At 42.7% G+C, this 27,793-nt stretch overlaps 1 protein-coding gene across 1 annotated transcript in view; it reads right to left on the reverse strand.

The window, feature by feature from the left end:
• The window catches only part of LOC138757114 (RNA-binding E3 ubiquitin-protein ligase MEX3C), a 32,086-nt gene extending 10,213 nt beyond the window's left edge, over nucleotides 1-21,873 (reverse strand). The window contains 3 exon segments of the mRNA XM_069923910.1: nucleotides 21,205-21,299; nucleotides 21,301-21,511; nucleotides 21,514-21,873. Coding sequence (XP_069780011.1) covers nucleotides 21,205-21,299; nucleotides 21,301-21,511; nucleotides 21,514-21,634 — 427 coding nt within the window. The 5' untranslated portion in view covers nucleotides 21,635-21,873.
• Between the last annotated feature and the right edge of the window lie 5,920 nt (nucleotides 21,874-27,793).

Here is a 27,793-nt window from a genome sequence, read left to right on the forward strand (position 1 = left end):
CATTTAAAATATCCTTAGCAATGGGTGAGGTGCCAGAGGATTTGATAAAAGCTAATGTTGTTCAGTTGTTTTAAGGATGGGTTTAAAGATCATTTTTAATTTCGAGATACAGCACAGTAACAGGCCCTTCCGGACCACAAGTCTGCATCGCCCAAATATACCCATGTGATAAATTAACCTACTAAACCTATATGCCTTTGGAACGTGGGAGGAAAATGGAGTATCTGGAAGAAACCCATGCAGACTAAAAACTCCATACAGTCAGCATTGGATTCACACCCGGGTCAATAGAGCTGTAATAGCATTGTGCTAACCAGTAAGGTAACAGTGAAAATAATCTGGAAAATGATAGGCTGGTGAGCCTGAAGTTAGTAATGGGCAAGTTGGGAGGTATCCTAAGAGATCAGATATCCAAGTACTTGGATTGACTGGGATTGATTAGGGATAGTCAACATGGCTTTGTGCATGGTAGGCTATCCCTAACCATTCTTGGAGCATTTTTCAAAGAGGTTACTAGGAAAACTGATGAAGGAAAGGTAGTGGATGTTGTTTACATGGACTTTAGTAAGGCCTTTGACAATCAAGAAGGTTCAGTCTCTTGGTATCCAGGATGAGGAAGTAAATTTGATTAGACACTGACTTTGCAAAAGAAGATAGAAAGTAGTAGTAGATGATTGCCCCTCTGAATGGAGGCCTGTGTTGAGTGGTATGCCCCAGGGATCGATGTTGGGTCCACTGTTGTTTGGCATCTCCATCAACAATCTGGATGATAATGTGGTAAATGAGATCAGCAATTTTGTAGATGGGAGGGGTGTAATAGATAGTAAGGAAGGCTCTCAAAGCTTGCAGTAGTAGGATCTGGACCAGCTGGAAAAATAGGCTGTAAAATGGCAGATGGAATTTAATATGGACAAGTGCAAGGTATTGTATCTATTGAGGACAAACCAGGGTAGGATTTGCATAGTACGTTGTGGGAAACTGCAGAGAATAGAGGGATCTGAGAATACAGATACATAATTCCTTGAAAGTGGCACCGGAAGTAGATCAGGTCATAAAGAAAGCCTTCAGTTTTGCAGGGAAGGAATAACAAACACCAAAGGACGCGAGTACAAAGTGAAGGGAGGAAAATTTAGGGGAGACATCTGGACAAGTTATTTAAAAAATATAACATAGAGAATTCTGGGTGCCTGGAATGCCTTGCCAGGAATGGTGGAGAATGAAATATCAGGGGTATTTAAGAGACTCCTAGACAGGCATGTGGATGGAAGAAAAATAGAGTTATAAAGGGTTGGGAGTGTTTAGTGCTTTTTAAAAGAAATATATGGGTTGGCACAACATTGAGGGGCAAAGGGCCTATACTATGCTGCAGTTAGGTGACAAAAAGTGCACTCAATCTTCCAAATGTGGCCTCACCAATGTTTTGTTCAATTTTAACATAATATCCCAACTCCTTTAATGAATAATTTATGAAGACCAATTCTAACAATGTATTGCATACCCTGTTCTTACATTCTGTGCTTCATAATAAATGGGGGATACAAGAACAAAGTTTTTCCACACAGAGTGGTGGGTGCATGGAATGCATTGCCAGCAAGAGTGGTGGTTGTCAGATAAATTAGGATCTTTTATGAGACTATTAGATATGGAACTCAGAAAAACGGAGGGTTATACAGTAGTTTATTAGTCAACACACCACTATTGTCCGAAGGTACTGCACTGTGCTGTAGATTGCCGTGTTACATCTCCCTGGTCTCGATCGATTCTGGCTGTTATCATCAGGCAGAAAGAACAGGTGCCTGAAGCCAAGCAGCTCTTGGTTCAAGAACAGTTTTTACTCCCTTCAACAACCATCAGGCTCTTGAAACTCCCTGAACTACCGTGACCATAAACTTCCAGGACCACAAAAACATCTCTGTGCTATCGAAGCACTTTAAAAAAAAAATATACTCATTGCATATGTGAATATTTATATATCCTTTGACAAAAACTCTCAGATCATAGTCTTGTCATGTGGATAGAAAACCATCATCTTTTAGTAGTATAAAGATTTCCTTTGCAATTATCTGCATACTCAACATTTTGTATTACAAAAATAAGGGACTGAGTGCTGAACCATCATCTCAAAAATACCCATCAATCATTCTCTTTTGAACACTGTTGCCAAGCCAGTTTTCTACTATCCTTGGGATCAAGTAGGCCTTTTGTTTCACCTGCCTACCATGTGGTATCTTGCTGAGGGCCTTGCTGTGAGGACCACATCAAATACATTTTTTTTTTAAAAATAAACCTTTTTATCTACTCAAAAAGATTCTGATATATTTGATAGAGGGTTTGATATAAAAAATAGCAAGCATAGGTGACTGAAAGTAAAAGACCCCTAATCAATATTGTAGGAGACTACTTTAAAGAAATTAAGGACAAAAGAAGCCAAGAAATATTACTGACAGACAAGATCAAGAAGATGAGATCAACTCATATCATTAGAGGAAATTTCCAAAACAATTGGAGCATTACAATCTGGAAAAGCTCCTGGCCCTGACAGCTTCTTGCTTGAATTTTATAAATTGTTTGTTCAATTAATTGCTCTTCAGTTATTAACAGTTTTATCAGATGCTTTGTCCAATGGTAAGCTTCCTGATAATTTTAATGAAGCCTCCATTTTGTTGATACCTAAGAAAATAAAACCCAATAGATTGCGCTTCTTATGGACCACTTTAATATAGTTACTAAAATCCTTTCAAAAGTTTTGGCAAAAAGATTAGAGAATATTTTACCTTTAATTATTTTGAATAACCAAACAGGATTTATTTAAAAAAAAATTGATTCTTACATTTTAAAACTCAACGTTTAATTAATAATTTACTCTCTAACATCTAAGGTTACTGAATGTATTACATTAGATGCAGAAAAAGCATTTTGACAGGGTTGAGTGGCCATATTTATTTGAAATTTTGAAAAGATTTAAATTAGTTCTAGAATTTATATCATGGATCAAAATGATCTACCACAACTCGGCTTCAGTATCTACTAATAATCTCTTAGCTAACTGTTTATGTTAACTAGTCAGCCAGTTAAACTTATTTAACTGACTAGTTAACATAAACAGTTAGGTAAGATTATTTTCAATAAGTATAATTATGAATTACTACATTATTTTAGGTAACTAACCCTTTGGGTGCACATTAATTTCCTTTGTGCGCTCATGGCAAAAATGAAGCCCAGCATCCCATAGGCCTTCAATTCTATGCATGGCAACCTTGAGAGATCTATGGATTTTGACCCTAAGGTCCCTCGTTCCTCCGCAGTTAAGCATTTGACCATTAACCCTGCCCTCAGACTTCAGGTTTGACCTTCCAAAATGCATCACCTCACATTTATCCAGAATGAACTCCATCTGCCACGGATCCCATGCCTCATGACTTTCTGAATGAGTCTCTCCTGGTGGACCTTACTAAAATCCATGTAAACCTTATCCACCACCCTACCATCATCAATTTCCTTTGCTACCTCTTCAAAAAACTTATTTAGGTTTGTGAGGTATGACCATGCCTTCACAAAACAATACTATCCCCGAGGAGATGGTCCTTCTCCAAATACTCATAAATCCCATCCTTAAAATTCTTCTCCAGTAGTTTGCACACCACTGATACAAGGCTCACTGGTCTATAATTCCCAGGATTCTCCCCATTACCTTTTTTTTTTAAAACAAGGGGACCACATTTGGCATTCTCCAAACCTCTGGCACCTCCCGTATAGACAAGATCACTGACAATGCCCAAGCAATCTCTTCCCTCCCTTCCCACAGCAATCTGGGGTAAATCGCATTCAACCCTAGGGTCTTCTCATTCTTAATATCTGCACACAGTAGTCCAAATATCATCCATCTGTTCTTCATATATGCATAGAATGCATTGGGGTTCTCTTCAAACCTACTTACCATGGATTTCTTGTGCCCCCTTAGAGCTCTCCAAAGACCTTTCTTAAGTTCCTTCCTGACTACTATACAATTCTCATTAGCTCCTCCTGTTTCCTGCCTACTAAATTTCATGTATGCTTCCTTCTTCCTCTCAACTAGCTGCCCCATTTGTTTTGTCAATCCAATTTTCCCTGTCACAGTGGAACAAACCTATCCTGAACCTGGCGCAAGTGGCCCCTAAACATCCTCCGCATTACTTCTGTGGTTTCTGCTGTGAACATCTGTTCCTAGTTTACTCCCAATAGTTCCTGCCTCATCCCATCATAACTAGCCATTCCCCAGTTAAACACTTTCCCATTTTGTCTGCTTTTATTCTTGTCCATAGCTACGCTAAACTTCAGAGAGTAGTGGTCACTGACGCCAAAATGCTCCACAACCATTACTCAGTACTAGATCCAGTATGGCCTCTGCTCTAGTCAGCTGGTCCATCTTAGACACCTGAAAAATTCTGCCCTACTCTTACAGTTAGGGAATTTGAAGTTTCCCATAACAATAACACTAAATTCTGCACCATTCCAAAATCTCCCTACTTATCTGATCCTCAGTGTCCCAAAGGTTATTTGGGGGGCCTATAAACTACTCCCATACCTTGATTGCTTCCTTCCCGTTTCTGACTTCCACCTACACCGTAGAAACTCCCTCTGCAGCGTCCTCTCTGTAGCTGTGATACTATCCCTGACCAGTAATGCTACTTAAACACCCCCCCCCCCCCCCGCCCCACCAACCACCCCGTTCACTCTCTTTATTCCTTTTAAAGCACCTAAAACCAAGTACCTGCATCAGCCAATCCTGTCCTTCCGCCAGCTAAGTCTCTGTTACGGCCATAAAATTGTTATACCAGGAACTGATCCATGCTCTAAGTTCATCTCTTTTATTCCTAATACTCCTTGCATTGAAATAGACACATTTCAAACCCTCTAACAGAGAACATTTATGCTTCCTCCCCTGAATGTTCTTCCTCACACTCAACACATGGCGTCATGATTTTCACCTTCTGTCCTATTTTCTGCCCATACATTCAGGTTCCTACCCCCTTGCCAAACTAGTTTAAATCCTCCCCAAAAGCTCTAGCAAACTTGTCTGCCAAGATATTGGTCTCTTTCCTATGCAGATGCAGCCCGTCAATTTTGTACAGGTCAGAAGTTCCCCACAAGAGATCCCAATGATTCACAAATCTGAACCACTGCCCCCTGAACTAACTCTCCCGTGCACATTAAGCTGCCAGTTTCCTATTCCTACCCTCACTGGCACACGACACAGGCAACAATCCTGAGATAATCACCCTTGAGGGCCTGCTTTTCAGATTCCTTCCTAACTCCCCATATTTTCTCTTCAGGACCTCATTCCTATTGCTATCTCTGTCATTGGTACCAATGTGGAACATAACATCTGGCTACACATCTTTCTGCTTGAGAATGCTGTGGACTTGATCAGAGACATCCCTGACCCTGTCAGCTGGAAAGTAACACCCCTGTTTGCCTCATTAAGTCCAATCAATTTTATTGTCATCTGACTGCACAAGTACAACCCAATGAAACAGGTCCTTGGAGCAAAACACACAGACATAACATACAGACAGATGTTCAATACATATGCAGCAGGACAAGTATTCATATAAACAAATTGTGGTCTTTGTACTGCGCTTCTGGTAGTCACTGGAAAAAAAAAGCGAAGCTGGAGTGGCCTCTCCAGGGCACAAACCAGGGTAGAGTTGATATGGAAATCAGTCTGTGCCCATGCAGTGAGACTCCTCTCTCCAGCTAATGACAGGTCCAAAGCAATGACAAAAGTCGATACAGTTTGGTGCCAGCATCATCGCAGGAGTTGCCTTGCCGGGGCTGGGTACACCAGTCAGCCACCTTTGGGACTCCAACTCTGGATTTTTCCCTCGTGGCTTACTCCCAAAACCTTTCCCATGAGTGGGTATAGCCATAAAGCAGCAGAGTTTTGAAATTGGGGTTTTCCCTCTCCTAGAGGAGTTGCCATCTGTGGTTAACGAGCTCATCTGCATGAAGCATTTGGTTTCAGGGCATCAGTGGCCTGCCTTTGCCCCTTCTCCTGTCAATGAGAACAGCTCCGATGGGCACAAGAACTATGCCACATGTGAAGGCCAGGAGTTGGACTTGGTTGTCAGAGGCTGTTTGAGATCCATGCTATGAAGAGCTTGTCCCCTCTACCATCCTTTAACAGTGACAACCTTTAGAGCAAATATGGTTTCATTAATCGGAGAGTCTCAGATGATTAGTGTGACCAGTTCTTTTGGTAGATCGGCATTCTCACTGCTGATAGGAAGAAACTGCTCCTCAGCCTGGTGGTGTTGACTCTGATACTCCTGTATCTCTTTCCCAATGGGAGCAGCTGAAAGATGATGTGTGTAGGGTGGAATTTGGCCCACCTGCCTTCATCAGTCAAGGCAGTGAGTACGAGAGCTGAGATGTCATGATACAACTGTACAAGATGTTAGTGAGACCACATTTGCACTACTATGTGCAGTTCTAGTCACCTAGCTATCAGAAAGACGTCACTACGCTGAAAAAAGATGAATATATTCACCATTACTGGGACTGGGAGGTTTGAGTTAAAAGGAGAGACTTAATAGGTTGGGATATAAAATCACAATTAGCATAGACAAGGTAAACGGTCAATGCCTTTTTCTTACAGCAGGGAATCTGAACGAGAGGGTGTAGATTTAAAGTGGGAGCTGACAGACTTAAAGCAGACCCTCTTTTCTACAGAGGGTGGTAGGTAATGTGGAAAGAAATGCCAGAGGAAGTGATAAGGGCAGGTAGAGTTGAAACATTTAAAAGATGTTTAGACAGCAACAGGCCAAACACAAGCAAATTGGACTAAGCTCAGGCTTGCAACTTGGAGCCGGTTTCTGTGCCTGCATAATCACGAGTCCAGGTAAATGCTCAGGGCCTGAATAATGGGAGCAGAATTATAGAATACTATAGGAGCAAGAACGGAGATTGGTGTGTGTGCATCAAACAAAACTTTTACATCTTCACAAGTGAGGTTAGCAAATTAAGTCTAAGTGAGAATGTAATGAGGAATGGTGACTTGGAATTTGGAGCCTGGAGAAACTAGAAAGTGTCCATGAAAGTGGGTAATGGGTGGAGGTAGGCAAAAGGTGTTCTCATGGGAATGGAAATGAATATACAAACTTTATCCATTAAAGTTGAGAATTAAAGTCATCTCCATTTCAAATATTCAGGTCTTTAATGTGAAGCATATGGTTGAATATCTGCTTTTGCATGTAGGAATTCATTTCAAAAATAATAATGCATAAATTATGTAGTACTTCTGGCATCTACAGCAAAAACATTTTAACATTTCAATAATAGATTCTGCTTATGGAAAGTACAGTACATAGTTCAAGTTTATTATCATTTGATTGCACGTATACAACTCAACAGCATCTCTCAAGATCACGTTATACACAAAAAACACACAATAATGATCATAGTCCTTTAATAGCCATAGAATTCTTCAGTTGCAATCTTCTAATTTAGAGGATAAAATCTGAAGTACAAGCTTTCAACCAGTCCAGATTTAAACAAGTGTTCACATTTTCAGACTCCATGGATTCAAATTTAAAAAGGCTTTTTTTGCTTCCCCATGTACAAAGGCTACCAACTATACATAATCTTTAAATGGATAAAATGGTGTGGTGCTTTCAGAAATACATTCAAAACAGTTCAGAGCTGTATCAATCCAGTGGGTTGGAGGAGGAAGATTATCCCTGGAAGGTAAGAGAAACCCATCCATGCATTCTAAAATAAACTGAATACCCATGTAAAATGTGACTAAAAATTCAAAGGTTTGTGGTTCATAAATCATTTTGGAATAATTTACAAGTTGCATTACAGCACCAAATAATCAAGAATATAAATAGATGGCAGCCAAAAAGCCACCAGTACAAGAATTGCATGTACATGGATACAGGGAAAAGCTTAGCTTTGTGTGCCTTATAGGCAGTGCCATGCAGCATCTACGCCATCCTGAGAAAGACAGAGGCATGGAAGCCACGAAAACCATTTGCAAGTTTGCCTCCAACTCCATGCCTTCATTAGGTCTAAATCATGAAATTCCATCAGACACTGTGAAAGTCATCAACAGGAATGAGGCTCAATTCTGCCAAATAAATGAATCCATAAAAATTACAACTCTAACAATGACATTTTCTTATTTTAAATAGTATATCGAAGGCAAAAAAGTTGGAATAGGGCTCCTTAAAAATCAACAAGGACATGTGTGGAGCCATTGGAGAGCAAGAGTCATGGTCCTAAATGAGTATTTCTTATCTGCTGTTGAAGACAAAGGGAAATGCACGCAAAAGATAAAGAGGTTAGGTGGTGGAAGACAAGTCACAGGAAACAGCTTGAATGGGTTGGTAAGTGGATACAAAGTTACCAGTGCTGGAATCTGACAAGAAAAAAGATGATAAAATGGAAGTAATTAGATGAGATATGATACAGATAGAACAAAGGGGGCTGGGGACAGAATCCTGTTGGTGAAATCATGAAGGAAGAGAACGCAATCAGAACAAGGTTTTGAGGGGGAGGGGGGTGAAGGAGAGAAAGAGAAAATACTTGTCCTTTGAAATCTCACATTTCCTACAGAGATTTAGACATAGGCAATCAAGGTCCCAGTTACGCCGGTCATTCTGTTGGCTACATTGCACAGTCTTGCTCCAAACCTATACTGGCACCACTCTGCAACACTTCCTGTTACATCAGTGACTGAAATTAGCAAAGTGAGCAACTTTATAGATGACACCAAAATTGGAAGTAAAGTGGTTCGGAGAGTAGGACAAGGAATTTAACCAAGTGCAAGGTACAGATAGACCTCAACTTATGATGTTCCAACTTCTGATATTCTGTTCTTAAAAAAGGTAAGTCAGGGTCTACCTGTATCAATTGGTTGCTTTTCCTTCTCTCAGGAGAAGGAAGAGCCCGGGCGGGTGGCCAGGGAGCGCCCGGAGCCCGGACAGGCGTCCAGAGTTTAGCAATGCCTTGATTTTAAAAATTACTTTCTGGTTTACAAATCCTTTCACTGAATTTTGCTGAACGGTGATTGCATGTGCTCATCCTATTCTCTTAATACCCTTATTAACTTCTGTCTTGCATTACAACTAGTACATTTAAGCATTTGGTCTATTTGTGCTGACTTTAATTCATTTGCAAGCAGCAATACAATTCTGGCATCCTATTCTGTTTGTGGGGAGTTCACAGCAAGTCAAGCCTGAGCTTGGCAAGCAGTGAAACCATTACAGAAAACCAGGGACTAAGTATAATTAAATGTTTTTGGAGAATACTATTTTGTCAGCTATAACAGATGTATTAAAACTTTAGTGCAACTAACTTCACGCATCAAAACAACTTCCTCACCAAATATCTATGATACTTTGGAGCTTTTGTGAAGATCTTATTGTATACAACTTACAAGTACTGTACTATATCATTATTGACTGACTAACCAAGCTTGGAATAAATATTGTACTTAAGCAACTGCTCAAATAATTTGGTAGTGGACAATAGTCCAAATATTCCACTAGAGGCTGCTTCCAGAAAAAAAGATACATTTGGACACATTCTTCTTTCAGTATTCCCTAGAAACAAACTAGATTTGCAAGGTCGATTTTTAACAAAAAAAGTGGAATTTATCAAGGAAAGGTCATCATTCAAATCTGACCACTTACCAATTTTGAACTTCTGTGTTGATTTAAAGTGGGCATCTTGTTTTGTCAGACTAGTTACCAAATTATTGCAAAACCAAAACAATATTGTAATGAATTATTTAGGATGAGGTCCTCAGCAACTTTGCAAAATTATACAGATTTAATATTTATTCTCTCAAATAGCTTCACTAAGAAAATACAGTGCCATGTGTAAATGGTTAAACTGTTTTTCTTAATAAAATTTGATTCTTTTCTTTTTTTTTTAATTTTTTTGTCTTTTTGCAGCATTTTAATTATACTTAATTTGTGTTGGTATGTTTTACAAAGCCAGGAAGATGCAGCAAGACTTTAATTCCTTCATTTATGGATATGATAAACTCTCATTCATTGCAACAAATTTGTTTCGGTATTATTTTGGTTTTAAATTATTTTGGGATGTTTGAAATTTTTGAATAGCATTATGGTATGTAAATGGAAGTATCTTTCATTCTTCAATTGCATGACAGCATCTCTCACATCCATTAAACAATTGTCCACTCACCATATATTTCGGCAAATTAGTGGAGTTGTGAAACCCTAAAAAATTCTCAGGGAGAGGTCGACTTGCTTGCTGGATATACTTTTGTACGCTAGAAATACTTTGGAGACCTCAAGTTCACTGAAAAAACCAAATTGACATAAATTCGGTGTATAAATCGATGTTGGAAGCACTTCCCCACTGCCAGCGCAGCCACATCTCCACTGCTGGGCGCACCCGAAACTGCTCCTCCTACCTGGGAGCCAGAGGTCTCCGTCGCTGCTCCTGCCTGGTAGGCCCAAGGCTTTTTTTTAAAGCTTTGTTACTTGCGATTGGGATGTTTAAAAAATTTTTGTATTGCTCCTGAGAGGCCCAGATAGCACTAAAAATGGGGGCCAACATACACCACATATACCATAACACCCTAAAATTAGTCTGAAAAATGGCGGTCGTCTTATAGGCCGGTCAGCTTTCAAGCCAAAATATATGGTAACTAAATCAATTACCAACCAACTTTCTTCTCCCCAGGTACCTACTCAAAAACTGTTCAAGCAAACAAATTGGTAACAAACTTTACAAAAAAAATAATCTGTTCTATTATTATCTTGCAGCGGTGGCTACGAGGGGATAACGAGAATGGAGACTACATACTGGGGTCAGTTTTGTTTCCAATGATTTATTTGAAAAAGCCCACGCTGCGCCTTATAAGGTGATTGTCAAGTCCCGCCTCTATGTTGACGATGATGTGACGACGTAGTCAAGTGCACATGCTCAGCCCCTCTGCCCATGAGGGAAGCAAAACCCGGTGGCACCATCTTGACGTGGCCGCTACACTGCCTCAGCCGTCTCAAACACAGTGCCTGTTCGTATGTGTCGTGATTTGCGCCGTCACACAACCCCGAGAATCGGCTCTAGTGTCCTTCTGCCTTTGGGTGCTGTGGGGTCATGCCTTTAGGTGGTCACCCCCGGCGTTTTGGCTGTGCTGGTACAATCTGCTGGCTGAGGTCCAGATGTGCCGGTTTCAGCCTGTCTGCTGTGAACAATTCCTCTCTACCCCCAATGTCCAGTGCAAAAGTTTTGCCAGAGTTGCACAGAACATTGTATGGGCCTTCATAAGGTCGTTGGAGGGGGGTGAAATGTACGCAACGGCGGACAAATACAAAGTCTGCAGTTGATAAGTCTTTGGGGGAGGTGTCCTTTAAAGGTATGGCCTGTGAAGAGATACTGGGTGTCTCAGGACATGGGCAGCGGGCCCACGATGTCAACATGTATATGCTCGAACAGTCTCTTCGGAGGGTTGAACTGATGGACTGGGATCTTGACATGACGGTGGACTTTGGATGCCTGACACTGGGTGTAATTGCGAGCCATCTGCGCAACTTGTTTTCTCAGGTCGTGCCACACGAACCTCTCTGCTACCATACGGGTTGTAGTTTTTATGGACGGGTGTGCGAGGTTGTGAACAGCCTTGAAAACGGTGCCTCCATTGATGTGGCACTACCAGGCGCAGTGAGTCAATGGAGAGATCGCACAGAAGTGTGTCGGGGCTGTCCGGCAGACTGAGGTGTTCGAAGTGGATGCTGGTGATGGCTGCCCTCTCCTCACCCACTTTTTGGGCCTGCACCAGCTGGGATAGTCCATCCTGGGGGATAAGGGCTGGATGGTGGTGGTGAACTCATATATAGGATAGGTGGCGTTGATGACGCACTGATCAGAGGTCCTTGGCCATGGTGAAGGTGTGGGTGAGGGGCTTGTGGTCCGTTAAAACAGTGAATGGCCTGTCCTCCAGGAAATACTAAAAGTGCCTGATAGCCAGATAGAGTGCCAGGAGCTCCCTGTCGAATGCGCTGTATTTAAGTTCGGGGGGGGGGGGGGGGGGGGGGAGAAGCGGGCGCAGGTGGGGGCTGCAAAATGCCAGCAGCCCCTACTGACCTTTGAAGGATTGCTCGCAGACGCCCCCGATGGTTAATTCCGATGCGTATACGGTGAGTGCCGTGGGTATGTCTGATCTGAGATGAACCAGCAAGGCAGCGTTGGCCAGGGAGTTCTTCATCATGTTGAAAGGTGCGTCGGCCTCCTCTGTCCGCTCTAGGGTCTTGCTTTTGGCTGATATCATGGCGAACAGTGGTCTCATGATGCAAGCCGCCCCCAAGATGGTTGTAGAAGTTAACCATTCCTGTGAATGCCTGGAGGCCTTTGAGGGTGTCAGGACAGGCAAACTGGAGTATGGCCGTGACCTTCTCTGCTGATGGTGCCACGTCGTTCGCGGTGATAGTGTGGCCCAAGAACTGCACGGAGTCTTTCCCAAATTGGCCACGTTGACCACAAGTCCAAACTCTGACAGATGAGTGAAAAGTCTGCGGAGATAGTCCTTGTGCTCCCTGTGGTCCTTGCTTGAAATGAGTATGTCATCCAAGTAGTTGAACACAAAGTCCAAGTCTCTGCCCACCGCGTTCATCAAGCGCTGAAAGGTTTGCGCCGTGTTCTTGAGACCAAAAAGCACGCGGAGGTATTCGAAATGTATGAAGGAGTGATAATAGCCGTCTTGCCAATGTTGTCCAGATGGACTGGGATTTGGTGAAAGCCACGTACCAAATTGACTTTGGAGAACACCTTTGCACCGTGAAGTCCTGAATGTGTGGGACCTGGTAGCAGTCAAGTGTGGTGGAATCGTTAAGGCGTCGGTAATCCCTACAGGGCCGCCAACCACCTGAAGACTTGGGGAGCATGTGTAGAGGGGACACCCACGGACTGTCGGACCTGCGGTCTATGCCCTTGCATCCGGGAAAATTCCTCTTTGGCCAACTGCAGTTTACCCGGGGGGGGGGGGAGAGAAGAGGTCTCCTGGCTTTGGCGTGGAGCGGGGGCCCCTGGGTCGGTATGTGGTGTAGCACCCTGTGCTGTAGCATGGTGGAAGTGAATTGCGGCCTGAGGATAGCCAGGAATTCATCCAGGACGTGGCTATACTCGTCCTTAGAGGCACTCACCGTGCCTATGCTCGTGACGGTAGCTTCGAGTCTGACAGGTTGGAAAGTCCAGGCATGCACTAGGCGTTCACGTCCACCAGCAGGCCATATGCCCAAAGGAAATCAGCAGTGAGGAGTGATGTGCCCACCGCAGCAAGTGTGAAATTCCACCGGAACTTATCGTTGCCGAGCTGTAAATACATGTGCCGAAGGTTTTGATGGTGGTGGGCCTCCTGGTCACATTCGTGTCTCCAGTGCAGTTGGTGGGATGACACCAAGTTCGGCACCCGTGTCAACCAGGAACTGTCAGCCATTAACCTTATCGATGACATACAGAAAGCTATTGATGTGGCCAGTAGCGGCAGGTGGCCTGGCCGTTTCCAGAAACAAGCAGGGTTGCCTGTATTTTCGTGCCTATGCGCCCTCAGTGTTGGCGATAAAAGCACCAGTTAGTGTTTGGTGCCTGTGCCGGCTTGCTGAAGTGCTGTTATGTCCGGTTGCGGTGCCACACCTGATTCATAGCAGACTCATTTTCAATGTTTCATGCGCCACAGGACATTTGCTCTGGCCGCGACCTTGCGTGGGTCCAAGAAATCTTCACCGGCTAATAGCAGCTGTATGTCGTTTGGCACCTGCTCCAGGAAAGCCTGCTCAAACATGAGGCACGGTGTGTGGCCCTCTGCCAGCGCGAACATTTCGTCCAGGAGGGCGGATGGTGCTCTGTCACCTGGACAGGCCGAAAGTACTTAAGAGGAGCACTCTGGCTGCAGTCTCTTGGTTGAGGGTGTTGACGATGTGGTAGAATATCATGGAGTTGGAGGTGATCTGCCGGAGGTGGAATTGTGCTTCCGCTTGCCTGAACCAAGTGCGTCGACACAATCTTTTGCCAATATCAAATTCAAGCAGATAATACAGATTGTACCTCTCTTATCTGGTGCTCTGTGGTCCGGCATCTCCGGCACATTTGAATTTGCCGCCATTAGTACAAAATCCTTACGGACAGTGCAGGACTCGAACCCTGGTCCCAACCACTGGTGCTGTAAAGGTGTTGCACTAACCATGCCATCCCACAGTATTATTTCCTGTTTCAAGCTTTGTTCTACCTTTGATATGTTTACATAGGGAGTTCTCTGAGGGGTGAATTTCTATTTTCCGGCACTTTCTGTGGTCCGGCAATGGTCAGGACCCAACATTGCTGGTTTAAAGTACAACCTGTACAATGCATTAGTTTTTATTTGTTACAAACAGAACAACTCATGGCTCATTAAATAACAGAAGCACAGTTTAAACTTTAAAGTTATATGGCTCACTTTATTGGCTTATCAACGGTTATAAAACTATGTACCATTGATCATAATTTGTCTACATCAGTACTAAATTAACAAATTTTTCCTTCCTTCCCAAACAGAAGTTAGTAAAGATAAACCGACAGCATCACTTCCTCACAGTTCCAAATTAGAAATTAATTAACTCACTCTAGTACAGTTTAAACAAATTACAAACATCAACACCAAGACATGTATAGTTGATGTTTTGTTCAATCCTCCTTTTAGTCTGGCAATACAACCCTTCAATTTTTCTAGCTAAATCTATTGCCCAAACACAAATTACATTTCAAAGCTATAACGCTACAAAAATTTATGCAAATATTCCAGTTAAAAGAGTGTCCATACATATCTGCTCTCCATCCCACAGGATGATGATGTTCACTTTCAGTCAGTTTGTGGGGTTTGATATGAGGATACCCCACTCCTCAGAAAGGAACAATGTGTGTTTGAATGGATTTAGACAAGTAGGGGGTTGCAGAAGTCCAGACCCATCCTCTCAACATCCCGTCCCAGATCCTATGGTGAGGTCCAAGACAGCGGGTGGATATTCTGTTGCAGTGAATGGCCAGACCAAGCTTCGATGCAAGGGATGCCCTTCTGTGCTTCACAGCTAGATGGCCGTTGACCCCAAGAGAGTGTTCGTCTGCCTTTGTCAGGGAGTCTAGCCACCTCCACATCACCCAAGCCTGGTGGGGGAAAATCAGTAGTACAGGTACACAATCCTTATTCCGGAATCCTTGGGGGACAATGTGTTCTGAATTTTGGAAAGCAAGATTTAAACCCACCCGAATTGTGCTGCTGTCTCCACCACACCCCGTTCCAGTCGCTTTTCTGTCTCCTCCCCGTCCCCACCTCGCCCGTCCAGCTTGCGCTGCTGGTCCCTCGCTCGCCCGACTTGCGCTGCCCACCTCTCTCCCCACTTGCCAGATTTTAGATATTCGGATAGAGGATTGTGTACCTGTACTGGGTTAGATGGTACCAGTAACACGCAGATCATACAACCAGTTCCTATATACTTCAAAGTAGTCAAAAGTTTACAGCAAAAAGTGAGTTTACATCACACCTTGGAGAAGGAAAAAAAATGCCTATTTATTTCCAAAATCCTGAAACTTCACTGACAAGTTCCATTCATTCCAGAGAAATACACAAAATACTGAAGGAACTCAGAGATCATGCAAATAGCAGCTGACATTTCAGGCCAAAATGTAGAACAAATGGAATGAAAAGTGTTGAACAAAAGTCCCCCAGACCCTTTAACCCAAAAGTACCGACTCTTACCCAATTTCTAAAATAGTAATGAATATCAATAATTGGCAAGAATCTTTCCTGCTTTCTTCCTCCCAAATCAGATTGTGAATCCTGGTTGGTGCAGCTCAAATCTGATTTCTTAACCAGCTAGGTCTTCAATGGACGTGAAAGGTGTCTTGAGAGAATTATTCTACCTAATGTGAAAACTAACTGCTGGATAAACTCAACAGGTGTGTTTTTATTTCAACCAGTGTCAACAGACTTTTGTGTTTTCCTTCTATTCGACCTTATGATTATGTTGTGATCAACAACTACCACCTCTGGCTAACATTCATCATGAAATGCTTCGAGAGGCTAATTTTGTCCCACATTAATTATAGCATCCCATGCAATCTTGATTCTCTACAATTTACTTACTATCACAACAGGTCCTTGGCAGATGCCATCTCCCTGGCCCTAATCTCATCCCTGGAACCACAGGGGTATTGATTTCTCATCCCTGGAACCACAGGGGTATTGATGTCAGACTCTACCATTGACTATAGCACTGCCTTCAATACCATGGTCCCAAACAAACTCACCTTCAAACCTCTAGGCCTAGGTCTCAGCATCTTCTCCGCAACACTTTCTGACCTGCAGACCACAGTCTGTAAGGGTTGGTGACATCTTCCCCTGCACAATAAAACCATTTTACGCCGGATTCAAACAAAGATGAGGCACGTGCAGGAAAGAGACAGAAAGTATGATGGCACAGTGTCAGGGTAACAACTTTTCCCTCATTACCAACAAAAGAAATGGTCATTGACATCAAGAAGCAGCAGGAAGCATATGGTATCTCAATCTGCATTAACAATGCTAAAGTGGAGTCAAAAATGCATTTGTTTTTAAATGCAGATATCACCAGTCTACCTTGGTCCAACCACATTGATAATACAGCCAAAAAAATGAACTTGGGAGTTTTTTTTAATATAAATGCATATATAAAATACTGTGTCCAGATGCATCACAGCTTGGTAAGTGAACAACTCTGCTCCAGACATGAAATTGCAAAATTGTGAATGCAGTTCAGGCCATCGTTCAAAAAAAAAACACCCTCTAGTGACTCCAACATTTTCCACTGCTTTTGAAAAGCAGTCAACATATTAAAAGAACCATTCCACCTTGATCACACTCTCTTCTCTCTATTCAGCACCACCTCCACCTCTCCCCGCCCCCCCCCCACCCACCCCCCGGGGCCATGAAGATACACAGGTTTGAAACTATACACCACCAGATTCAACTATAGTTTCTTCCCCAATATCAGACTATTGGATGAACCTCTCATTAGTAAAATGATGTTTATGTTTTCCTCAATAACACTACATTTTGCACCACCTGCTGTACTCAAGTTTAGATAGATTTTACTGGAGAGCATATAAAAGTTTTTCCACTGCATCTCGGTACACCTGACAGTAAATAAATCAAATTCACAATTTTGAGTTATGCTTAAACTATAGACCTGAATTATTAGTCTAAAGAATGAAATGCTTTGCAATATAGGAATTATGTTACAACCCCATAATGTCCTAATGAGCTTCTCAACCAATCAAGACCATGAAACAGGAGCTAATATCAAATACTATTGAGCAAAGTTTTGAAATGCCATTTGGATAGATAAGAAAAAAAATTAGGCTATATTGAATGAAAAACAAAATCAAGGAATCTCTGCTTTCTTTTAAATAGGAACATGGACTCTTTTACAGACAGGATAGCATCAGTATCATTTCAATTTACCTTCATGCAATAAAGGTCATCTAAAGCATCCATTCTCAACCTATCTTTGGCTGTACCCCTCCCCTCCACCCACCCAAGACTGATCAAAGTTTATGGCCCCTCTTCCCTGTGAAACAGTCAAATTTTGGTTTCTTTCGAATTTCTCTCCTGATGACTGCATAAAAAACAAAAAAATATTTTTGTTATGTGAGGTGAAAAGAAAATAATGCTTTTACTTAAATGTGCTATGGCCCCCAGTGGGGCCGAAAACCCCTGTAAGAGAATGGCTGTTCTAAAATAAAGAACACTCTCAATGCTGCTCTTCAGGTTGTACTCGTCCGACTGGAATAGGACTTGAATGAACGCTTCATTTTTTTTACCTTTCAAGCTAAAAGTTTGAGCTGTTTTTCTGATTATTATGTTTATTAAGATAGTCAACACATATCATTAATAGTAAATGAAACCCATATAATGACTGTACTTCCAAGTGAAATATTTCCAAGTCAGTGAAATTATATTCTCTTACATGGATTTATTGAATGTACCATAACTGACAAGTGGCACCAAATATTTTTAAACACTCCTTAAAACAGTACAACATTACTTATAGAAGACGTAGCTCAAGTCAGCAACAAGGCTCAAAATTTAATCCTGACCCAGCACATTAGTCCAGCGAGCAAATGGAAGTATGAGAACCAGACCAAACATATGCTGGAAAATACTTATAATGCATTCAACTGAATTACCACAAGAGATTTTCAAATACATTTTGATACAAAAATGGATAAAGAAAATAATCTCATATTCCTGTATCTATCCAGAAGCCTATTAAATGCTACTACATTATCTGATTCCACCACCACTCCTGGCAGCCTGGTCCAGGAGTGTGTGTAAAATTGTTGCCCTGCACATCTCCCTTCAACGTTCCCCTCACCTTAAATGGGTGTCCTCTAATGTGAGGTACTTTTGCACCCTATATCAGGTCTCCCTTCTATGCTCGAAAGAAAACAACCCAAGTTTGTCCAATCTCTCCCCATAACCCACTATTCCAGGCAACATCCTTGCAATCCCTCCACATTCTTCCTGTTTTGAAGCAAATAGAACTGCATACAATATTTAAAATGCAGCATAACCAAAGATTTAAAAAAATTAAATGCAACATTGACTTCCTTACTCTTGAACTCAATGTCTTGCCAAATGAAGCCAAGCCTTCTTTACCACCCAATCTACTTGTGTGGCCAATTTCAATGAGCGATGGATCTGGACCCCCCGCCCCCCCAGATTACTCTGCACATCAATGCATTCACGACCTACATCCTCCTTCTATTTGGGACCCCCCCCCCCATGTACAGAACCTCACACTTGTCTGGATGAAACTCTACCTGCCTCTGCCCATATCTGTAACGGATCTATCTCTATTTTACTTTTCTTTTGCATATACAATACAAATCTAGTTTGCAAAATAATAAAGAAAATATAATTATCCGATTTTCCAAAGAGTTTGACACAATCTGCCTTTCACCATGATAAAAATTTGCACAATGAAACTCATTAAGAATTACCCAACGCGTCTATTTAAAAAACGTTAGAAGAATCTCAAAACACCTCCTCGTCCCAAATTAAATGAATACAAGTTTCAAAATAGGAAATTCTTCAATTGAAAGTTACAAAAATGTTGCAAACCACACAGGAGATTGCATGCAAATGTTGGAATTCGAAACTGTTACCGTGTTCTAAACCTCGGGTTTATACCGCACTTTAAAGAGCTGCTCAGTTAAGATGCAATTTATGATCTTTGGTCAACGCTGAGCTGTTTTAAATGGCCTATATAAATAAACTAAACCCGCTGAGGAAATCAGCGGGTCAAAGCATTATCCGTGGGAGAAAAGAATGGACAATGTTTCAACCGAAGTTCTTGACCAGAGAGAGTGACTCGATGACCAAAACGTCGACCACTTCTTTTCCCTCACACCTCAATGGAACCAATAGTGAAATGTCAAGGATTGAAACACCTTCCTCCTTCCGCATCAACTCCAGAAGAGAGAGTTTGACCAAGTTGGATTTTAGATGATTATTTGCTCGACTACAGGTGTCCAATCTAAATTGGGGCCAACCAAATATTTAAATTAAAATAATCTTAAAAGCAAAATTTAAATCCTATTAGCCCGAGCTACGCCTCTCAAGAGGTTGGATGGTTGAAAGTCCGAGCAACTATTGGTAAAACGGATGAATCTCTGATGCAGAAACGAGAACCAATGAAAACATTTTCTGAAATTTTAAAAACATCAACTTTCGGGACGGTTTTAAACACCTCTTCAATTGGACTTTTATCTGTGCAAAAAATCGATGGAAGGAAGGCGGAAAGAGCCCACCTCTTGCACCTCGCCCAAGAGCGACAGGTTGGGAAAGACAAAGAGTTGAAGCTGAACGAGGGACAAAGATGGAGAAAGAGATGCTGGAGGATTGGGGGTGGGAGGGGAGGAGGGGGTGGGAGGGGAGAAGGGGGGAAGGAGGGGGGAAGGAGGGGGAGGGGAGGAGGGGAGGGAAGGAGGGGGGAAGGAGGGGGGGGAGGAGGGGGGGGAGGAGGGGGGAAGGAGGGGGGAAGGAGGGGGAAGGAGGGGGGAAGGAGGGGGAAGGAGGGGGGAAGGAGGGGGAAGGAGGGGGGAAGGAGGGGGGGGAGGAGGGGGGGAAGGAGGGGGTGGGGAGGAGGGGGGAAGGAGGGGGTGGGGAGGAGGGGGAAGGAGGGGGTGGGGAGGAGGGGGAAGGAGGGGGTGGGGAGGAGGGGGGAAGGAGGGGGTGGGGAGGAGGGGGAAGGAGGGGGTGGGGAGGAGGGGGGAAGAGGGGGTGGGGAGGAGGGGGGAAGAGGGGGTGGGGAGGAGGGGGGAAGAGGGGGTGGGGAGGAGGGGGAAGGAGGGGGTGGGAGGAGGGGAAGAGGGGGTGGGGAGAGGGGGGAAGAGGGGGTGGGGAGAGGGGGGAAGAGGGGGTGGGGAGGAGGGGGGAAGGAGGGGGTGGGGAGGAGGGGTGGGGAGGAGGGGGTGGGGAGGAGGGGGTGGGGAGGAGGGGGTGGGGAGGAGGGGTGGGGAGGAGGGGGTGGGAGGAGGGGGTGGGGAGGAGGGGGTGGGGAGGAGGGGGTGGGGAGGAGGGGGTGGGGAGGAGGTGGGGAGGAGGGGGTGGGGAGGAGGGGGTGGGGAGGAGGGGTGGGGAGGAGGGGGTGGGGAGGGGAGGAGGGGAGGGAAGGAGGGGGTGGGAGGGGAGGAGGGGAGGAAGGAGGGGGTGGGGAGGGAGGAGGGGGGAAGGAGGGGGTGGGGAGGGGAGGAGGGGGAAGGAGGGGTGGGGAGGGGAGGAGGGGGGAAGGAGGGGGTGGGGAGGGGAGAGAAGGGGGTGGGGAGGGAGGAGGAAGGGGGTGGGTGGGGAGGAGGAAGGGGGGAGGAGAGGGGAGAGAGGGAGGGGGGTGGGGGGGGAGGGAGAGGGGGGGTGGGGGGAGAGGGGGGGTGGGGGGAGAGGGGGGGTGGGGGGGAGGGAGAGGGGGGGTGGGGGGAGAGGGGGGAGGGGGGGTGGGGGGGAGGGGGGGGAGGGTGGGTGAGGAGCCGGGGTGGGGAGGGTGGGTGAGGAGCGGGGTGGGGAGGGTGGGTGAGGAGCGGGGTGGGAGGGTGGGTGAGGAGCGGGTGGGGAGGGTGGGTGAGGAGCGGGGTGTGGGGGGCGAGCTCCAAGCCCTTCCCCTCCTCCGGCGCCTCTACTCACCCTGTCGGCCACGATCTCGGCGACGTGCTCCGAGCTGGGCACCGGCACACATTCGGTCATGTTGACGCTCTTTTTTCTGGGCTGTTGCTGCTTGCATCTGCTCGGCCTCGAACAGAGCCAGGACGGAGGAGACCAAGGGCAGGCCGCCCGGGCACGGGCCAGGGGCCGCTCCTTGCGGAGGGGCGCCCGGCACGAGGAGTGGCCCGACGCGGCGGCGGCGGCGGCCGGCGGCGGCGGCGAGGGGGGGAGTTTCGGTCTCCTGGCCCCGGTGACGCTGACCGAGAGGAGGCGACGCGTCTTCGAGCCGAACGCGCTGAGTTGCTCCATGGCGATGTGCAGCGGCCTGGAATCGCCGCCGTCCCGCTCCATATCTGTAAACACTGTACTACTCGGCATTGTATAACATGAACAGGACAAAATGATCATTAAATATTTTCCTCCTTAAATAATAAACCTCTTCTTTTAAAAAATAGTTTTGTTTCTAGAAAAGCGCCAGCGCCCCTGAATTAATTCTTTTGTTCTTTCACTCCATCGTCGGAAGGTCCATGGCCACGCCCCCTTACTGACAGGACGTCGGCTCCGATTGGCTCGGTGGCATTGGAAGCCCCGCCCCTCTCCAATCCAGACCGCCGCCCGAGATGATGGACGTGCGGATCTCCTCAGCGATGGGGAGCCGAGCTGTCAATCGGTTGTGGAATTCCGCTTGACCCACTCGCCGCTGTGACGTCACTCCAACCCCTCGTCGCCTTCGTGTTGGGCCTTCGACGTGCGGTGGACGAATCCCGTTCTCTCGCGACTGCCGGGGTCTTGCGACCCTGCTGCCCTCCCCGGGCAGGTCTCGGGGGCGGGGCGGGGGGCGAAAGAAAAACTGGTGTCGGCTGGATTGGCCCCGCTGATGGGTCGATGCTTCATCCTGGCGGCTGAGGCAAGGTCACGCCCCGCTCCCTCAAATGGAGGGATGGAGATGAGGGTTGTTGTTGTTGAGTGCTGTGTGCCATGAGGGAAAGAGCATGAAATGCCGGAGAAGCTCAGCAAGTCAAACCGTGTCCTTTATAGAGCTTGACCCCCCTTCATCAAAGTATGGGAAAATGCTGGCGGAATGGGATGTCCTGGGAAATGTGGCGGGAAGCGAAAGGCATGGATTGCAAAATGTGACGACTGCGGAAAAGGAGGACGTGTAGTGGCCTCCCAAAGAAGTTCGTTTCAAGTCGAGGCATCCTATAGTTTTTGTTTGGCCCAGCCAGTCAGAACATCCTCATAAATCGCAATCTGGTTGACTTTTCTTCCGCCAGTCGCGCACATCACCCTTATTCAATTTTTCTTTTGAAATTGCCCTCCTCTTTCCCCCCTCACGACCAAACCTTTTTATTCCCCTTAATCTCGCTGACTACCCCACCAGCCTCTGCATCCAACCCATCATCCTCCCCAATTTCTGCCGCCTACAATGTGTGAGCAAACTCTTCCCCATTCCTCTCCCTTCTGCAGGGGTTCGTCCCTCCAGAGAACCCTAATACAGCACCAAAAACAGGCCCTTCAGCCACTCTAGTCAGTACCAGGCTATTTTTCTGCCTTGTAACACGAATTGGCATATATTTCTTATCCCTCCATGCCCTTCCCATTCTTGTGCCTGTCCAAATTTTTCTTAAATGCTAAAATTGAGCTCACCATTCACCACTTCAGCTAGCAACTTATTCTAAAATCCCAGCAGTCTGTGTGAAGAAGGCCCTCTAAAGTTCCTTGAAACTACTTCCTTTTCATCCTTAACCCATGACCTCTGGTTTGAATCTCACATAACCTCAGTGGAAAAAGCCTACTTGCATTTATCTATATTCATTATAATTTTGCATACCTCTGTTAAATCTCATTTTTCTTTGTTCCGGGAATAAAGTCCTAACCTGTTTAGCCTTTCCCTATAATTCAATTCCTTAAGTCCTGGCAACATCCTCATAAATCATCCTCTGCACTTTAAAAAAAAAAAATTTTTTTTGATCTCTTTCCTGTAGTTATGTTACCAAAACTGCACACAATATTCCAAATGGCCTCACCAATGTCTTGTGCAACTTTGCCATAACCTCCCAACTCCTATAGTCAGAACTTTGACTTATGAAGACCAATGTGCCAAAGCTCTCTTTACAACCTCATCTACCTGTGACACCACTTTCAGGCAATTATGTATCTGTGTTATGAGATCCCTCTGATCTACTGAACTCATCAGTGTCCTGTTTACCAAGTCTGATCGACTGTGGTACATCCTTCCAAATGCAACACCTTACCCATTTTTCCAGCTGGTCCAGATCCCTCTGCAAGCTTTGAAATCCTTCTTTGCTGCCTACAAAACCTCCAATCTTATTGTCATCTGCAAATTGGCAAATGCAATGACCATATTATCATCTGGATCATTGTTATGGATGGCAAACAACAACGGATGCAGCTCTGATCCTTGAAGCACACCACTAGTTATGGGGTTCCAGTCAGTGAGGCATTTTAAATATATCTGCTATGCCCCTGCATTAATGTCCTTCATGTTCTGAGGAAATACGTTGGGATTTATCCACCTTATTCACTTGAAGACAGCAAGCACCTCTTCCTCTTTAATGTATATAGGTTCCATGACTTTACTGCATATTTGCCTCACTTCCCAAGACTTTGACAGTTTCCTGAGTAAATGCAGATGCACAAAGCCCCCATCAGAGGATATATGAGAGGATATACATGCAACCCCGAGATTCTTTTTCGTGCAGGTAGAATTTTTTATACTCAAGGAAAGATGTGTTAAAAAGAGGCTAATGTAAGAAAAGAAAGAAATGCAAACAAACTGTGTAATACAGAAAATAAATATTCAATAGTAAATAATATGCAGGGAAGGAGTCTTTAAATGAGCCTCTGATTGATTTTGTTGTTTATGAGTCTGGTGGTGGAGGGGTAGGTAACTGTTCCTGAACCAAGTGGTACGAGTCTTATGGCACTTTTGTCGAAGTAACACTATATTCTGCTCTTTTTTCACTTACTATAACTCTATAATCTACATGCAAAATCAAACTTATTAGCATACATGACAACAATTCAATCTGATCACTCACAACATCTGCCCCAAGAAGAACCCCAGGATTATCCAATCCAAATATTCAACATAACTAAAGTTCGTAATCCTCAAAATTATTTTGAGAAATCCCTCTGCTAAGTTATATAGCTTTAAACTACACATAGTACTCCAAATGTGGTCTCACCAACATCTTGTACAGTTATAATCATTCCCTGATCAATAAGGGCAATTATCCCAAATGCTTTCAGGTAACTATGTTCTTTCTACAACACACCAGGACCTTAGCATTTACTATGTTACATCAGCCTGATATGACTTACTAAAATGAAATATTTTACACTATTCCAAATTAAATTCCATTCACCCTTCTTTGGCCCACTTTACCAGTTCATCTAGACCCTGTGATAACCTTCATTGTCTATTATACCATCAATTTTGGAGTAATCTGCAAACTTACTAATCATGTAAACTAATTTGCCATCCAAATCATTGGCATAGATAACAAAAATGGACCCAGTATAGTGAGGTCACCTTGGCTACAGCTAGGTTATAGCTCTCAGTTATAGCCCTAAGGCTGTAGCTTGAATCCGCAGGAGAAGAAAGACACACACACACACTGGTAGAGTATATTCGACACTGAGTTTATTCAGTGGCAGTTCTGCCTTTTATAGTCAGCTTGACCGCGTCACCACTGGGTTGTAGCTTGAGCAGGTTGGCTGCCAATTGGTTACCTCAGATGCCTGGGCCCTGATTGGGCCCCCTGTAATCCACCGACAGTGATTGGCCATTTTTACCACTCTGCCGGCAACCACGGAAACGGGGGTTTCAGCGTGTATGATGCTTTGTCGGTTGCCACGTTCAACGACCATTTCCTGTGTCGGCCCAAGTTTGAGAGCCAAAAGTGCAGGATAACAGCTCTTTTTTTTTGGTGAAAATTTTATTTAATTATTTGTATAATTACAGAAAAAACAATGAATAAAACATTAATCAAATATACGTATCCAATGATAGAAAAAACTTTTATATTTTTTATCACCAACCCTCCTCCCACACAAAAGTAGAAAAAGAAAGAAAAGAAAACACCTACCATTTAATATATAATATTAGCATATACAATCATTAATTATTATTAAAATTTCTGATTAAAAAGAGTAGATGGAAAGTTATCCATAAAATCCATATATTGTTTCCAAATACTATAAAAATTTTCAACTCGATTCCTTAAATTATATGTAATTTTGTTCAAAAGTATACAATTTGGCATCTCATTATACCATTTACTTAATAACACTTCCTTATCATCTTTCTATGATATCGCTATACATTTCTTTGCAGTTGCTATTGCAATACTTTAAAAAAATTCTTGATATTTACCCAATTTCAATTTTGTATCCTTTTCATATATATCCTTGAGTAAAAATATTCTTGGATCCTTTTGTATCTTTATCTTCATAATTTGTCCTAATAATAAACTCAGTTCATTCCAGAACCTTTCCACTTTTTCACATGGCCATACTATATGCAAAAAAGTCCCTATTTCTTTTATACATCGAAAACACTTATTTGAGTAATTGGAATTAAGTCCATTTAACTTATATGAAGTAGAATATAATTGATGAAGACAATTATATTGAACAATTTGAAATCTAATGTATACTGTATTCATAACACTTTCTTGACATAATTTTGACCAAATCTCCTCCTGAATTTGTATATTTAAATCATTGCATTTTTGATTTTGATAAATCATTTTTCTTTGTAGTTTCTTGTAATTTTATATACATTAGTAATAAATTTCTTAACAACAAATGTATCTGTTATTATATCTTCAAATTGACTTTGTCTAGGGAGTCTCAAATCTGCTCCCAGTTCCTTTTTAAAATATATTTTTAATTGATAATATGCAAAAATTGTATTATTATGTATATTATATTTATCTTTTAATTGATCATAAGTTTTTTTAAAAAGATCCTGAAAAAACAATCTTTTATTCTCTGTATACCTTTACTATACCAATTGTCAAATAAATAATTTTTCCAAATAAAAGGAAGCAGTTGATTTTGTTTTAACAACATTTTTGGTTATTGATAATTTTTAATTCCTCTCTCAATATGAATTCTGTTCCATGTTTTTCATATATGCTTTAATACTGATAAATCTTTAGTTCCTTTAAGCAACTCACTATTCCATTTATACAAAACTTGCTCAGGAATAGTTTCACAATTTTATTAATTTCTATTTGAACCCAAGCTGGTTTTTCACCCCTTTGATAACTGGAGGACAAAATCTTAATTGAGCTGCTTTAAAATAATTCTTAAAATTTGGTAGTCTTAGTTCACCCTGATCAAATTTCCACATTAATTTTCTAAACCAATTTTCAACATCTTACCATCGAAAGAAACTCATGTACTATTTTATTCAATCTTCAAAGAAAGTATTCTGGTACATGAATGGGCAATGTTTGAAACAAATATTGCATTCTTGGAAAAATATTCATTTTAATACAATTTACTCATCCTATTAACATTCTAAGTCTTTCCATCTTTTCAAATTCTCTTCCAATTTTTTTAACAGTGGCAAATAATTTAACTTAAACAAATTATTTATATTTCTATTAATTTTAATTCTTAAATATTTGATTGCTTCATTTTGCCATTTAAATTTTGTCAATCTTTTACTTTGAGAATAATCCATATCCACCATGGGCATCACTTTTCTTTTATCAACATTAACTTTATAACCTGATACTAACCCATATACTTTCTCATCTCTCATTCAACTTATTTAAAGATGTTTCTGGTCTCATTAAATATATCATCAGCAAATAGATTAATTTTATTTTCCTCATTACCCTACTTCAAATCCTTTAATTTCATTGTCAGTTCTAATTATTTCTGCCAATGGCTCAATCGGTAATGCAAATAAAAAGGCTGATCATGGACAACCTTATCTAGAAGACCTTTCTAGCAAAAAAGGTTGTGAAATTTGTTTATTCATAATCACTTTTACTTTTGGTTGATTATACAATGCATTTATCTAATTTATTAAAGTATTTGGAATCCCAAAAACATTAATTTACTTTTTGTTCTTCTTCCAATAAAATAGACAAAATTAAAGTTGAATGATGTGATAAAACCCACGCTTGATATTCCACTTTTCATACTCAGTATTAAAATTGTGCAGAAATTAAAAACATATATATCCGTGAATATGTTTTAAATCAAAAAGAATAAAAGGAATAATCTCTTTCATTTGGATGGATTTTTCTCCAAATATCCACTAAATCCATATCTTTCATCAAATCTGTAACCATTTTTACAACCTTATTTTTCACCATTCTATCTTTCCCTGATCTATCTAATTTAGGGTCTAAAGCAAAACTAAAATTCCCTCTCAATATAACATTCCCCTTGGCATTTGATAAATTCATAAAAACATTTTGCATAAATTTTCCAACATCCACATTTGGTGCATATACATCCATTAAGGTCTATTGTTCCAAATAATTTGGCAATTTACCATAACGTATCTTCCCACTACAT

This window comes from Narcine bancroftii, chromosome 3, assembly GCF_036971445.1.
Source record: "Narcine bancroftii isolate sNarBan1 chromosome 3, sNarBan1.hap1, whole genome shotgun sequence".
In the NCBI taxonomy this organism is placed as follows: Eukaryota; Metazoa; Chordata; class Chondrichthyes; order Torpediniformes; family Narcinidae; genus Narcine; species Narcine bancroftii.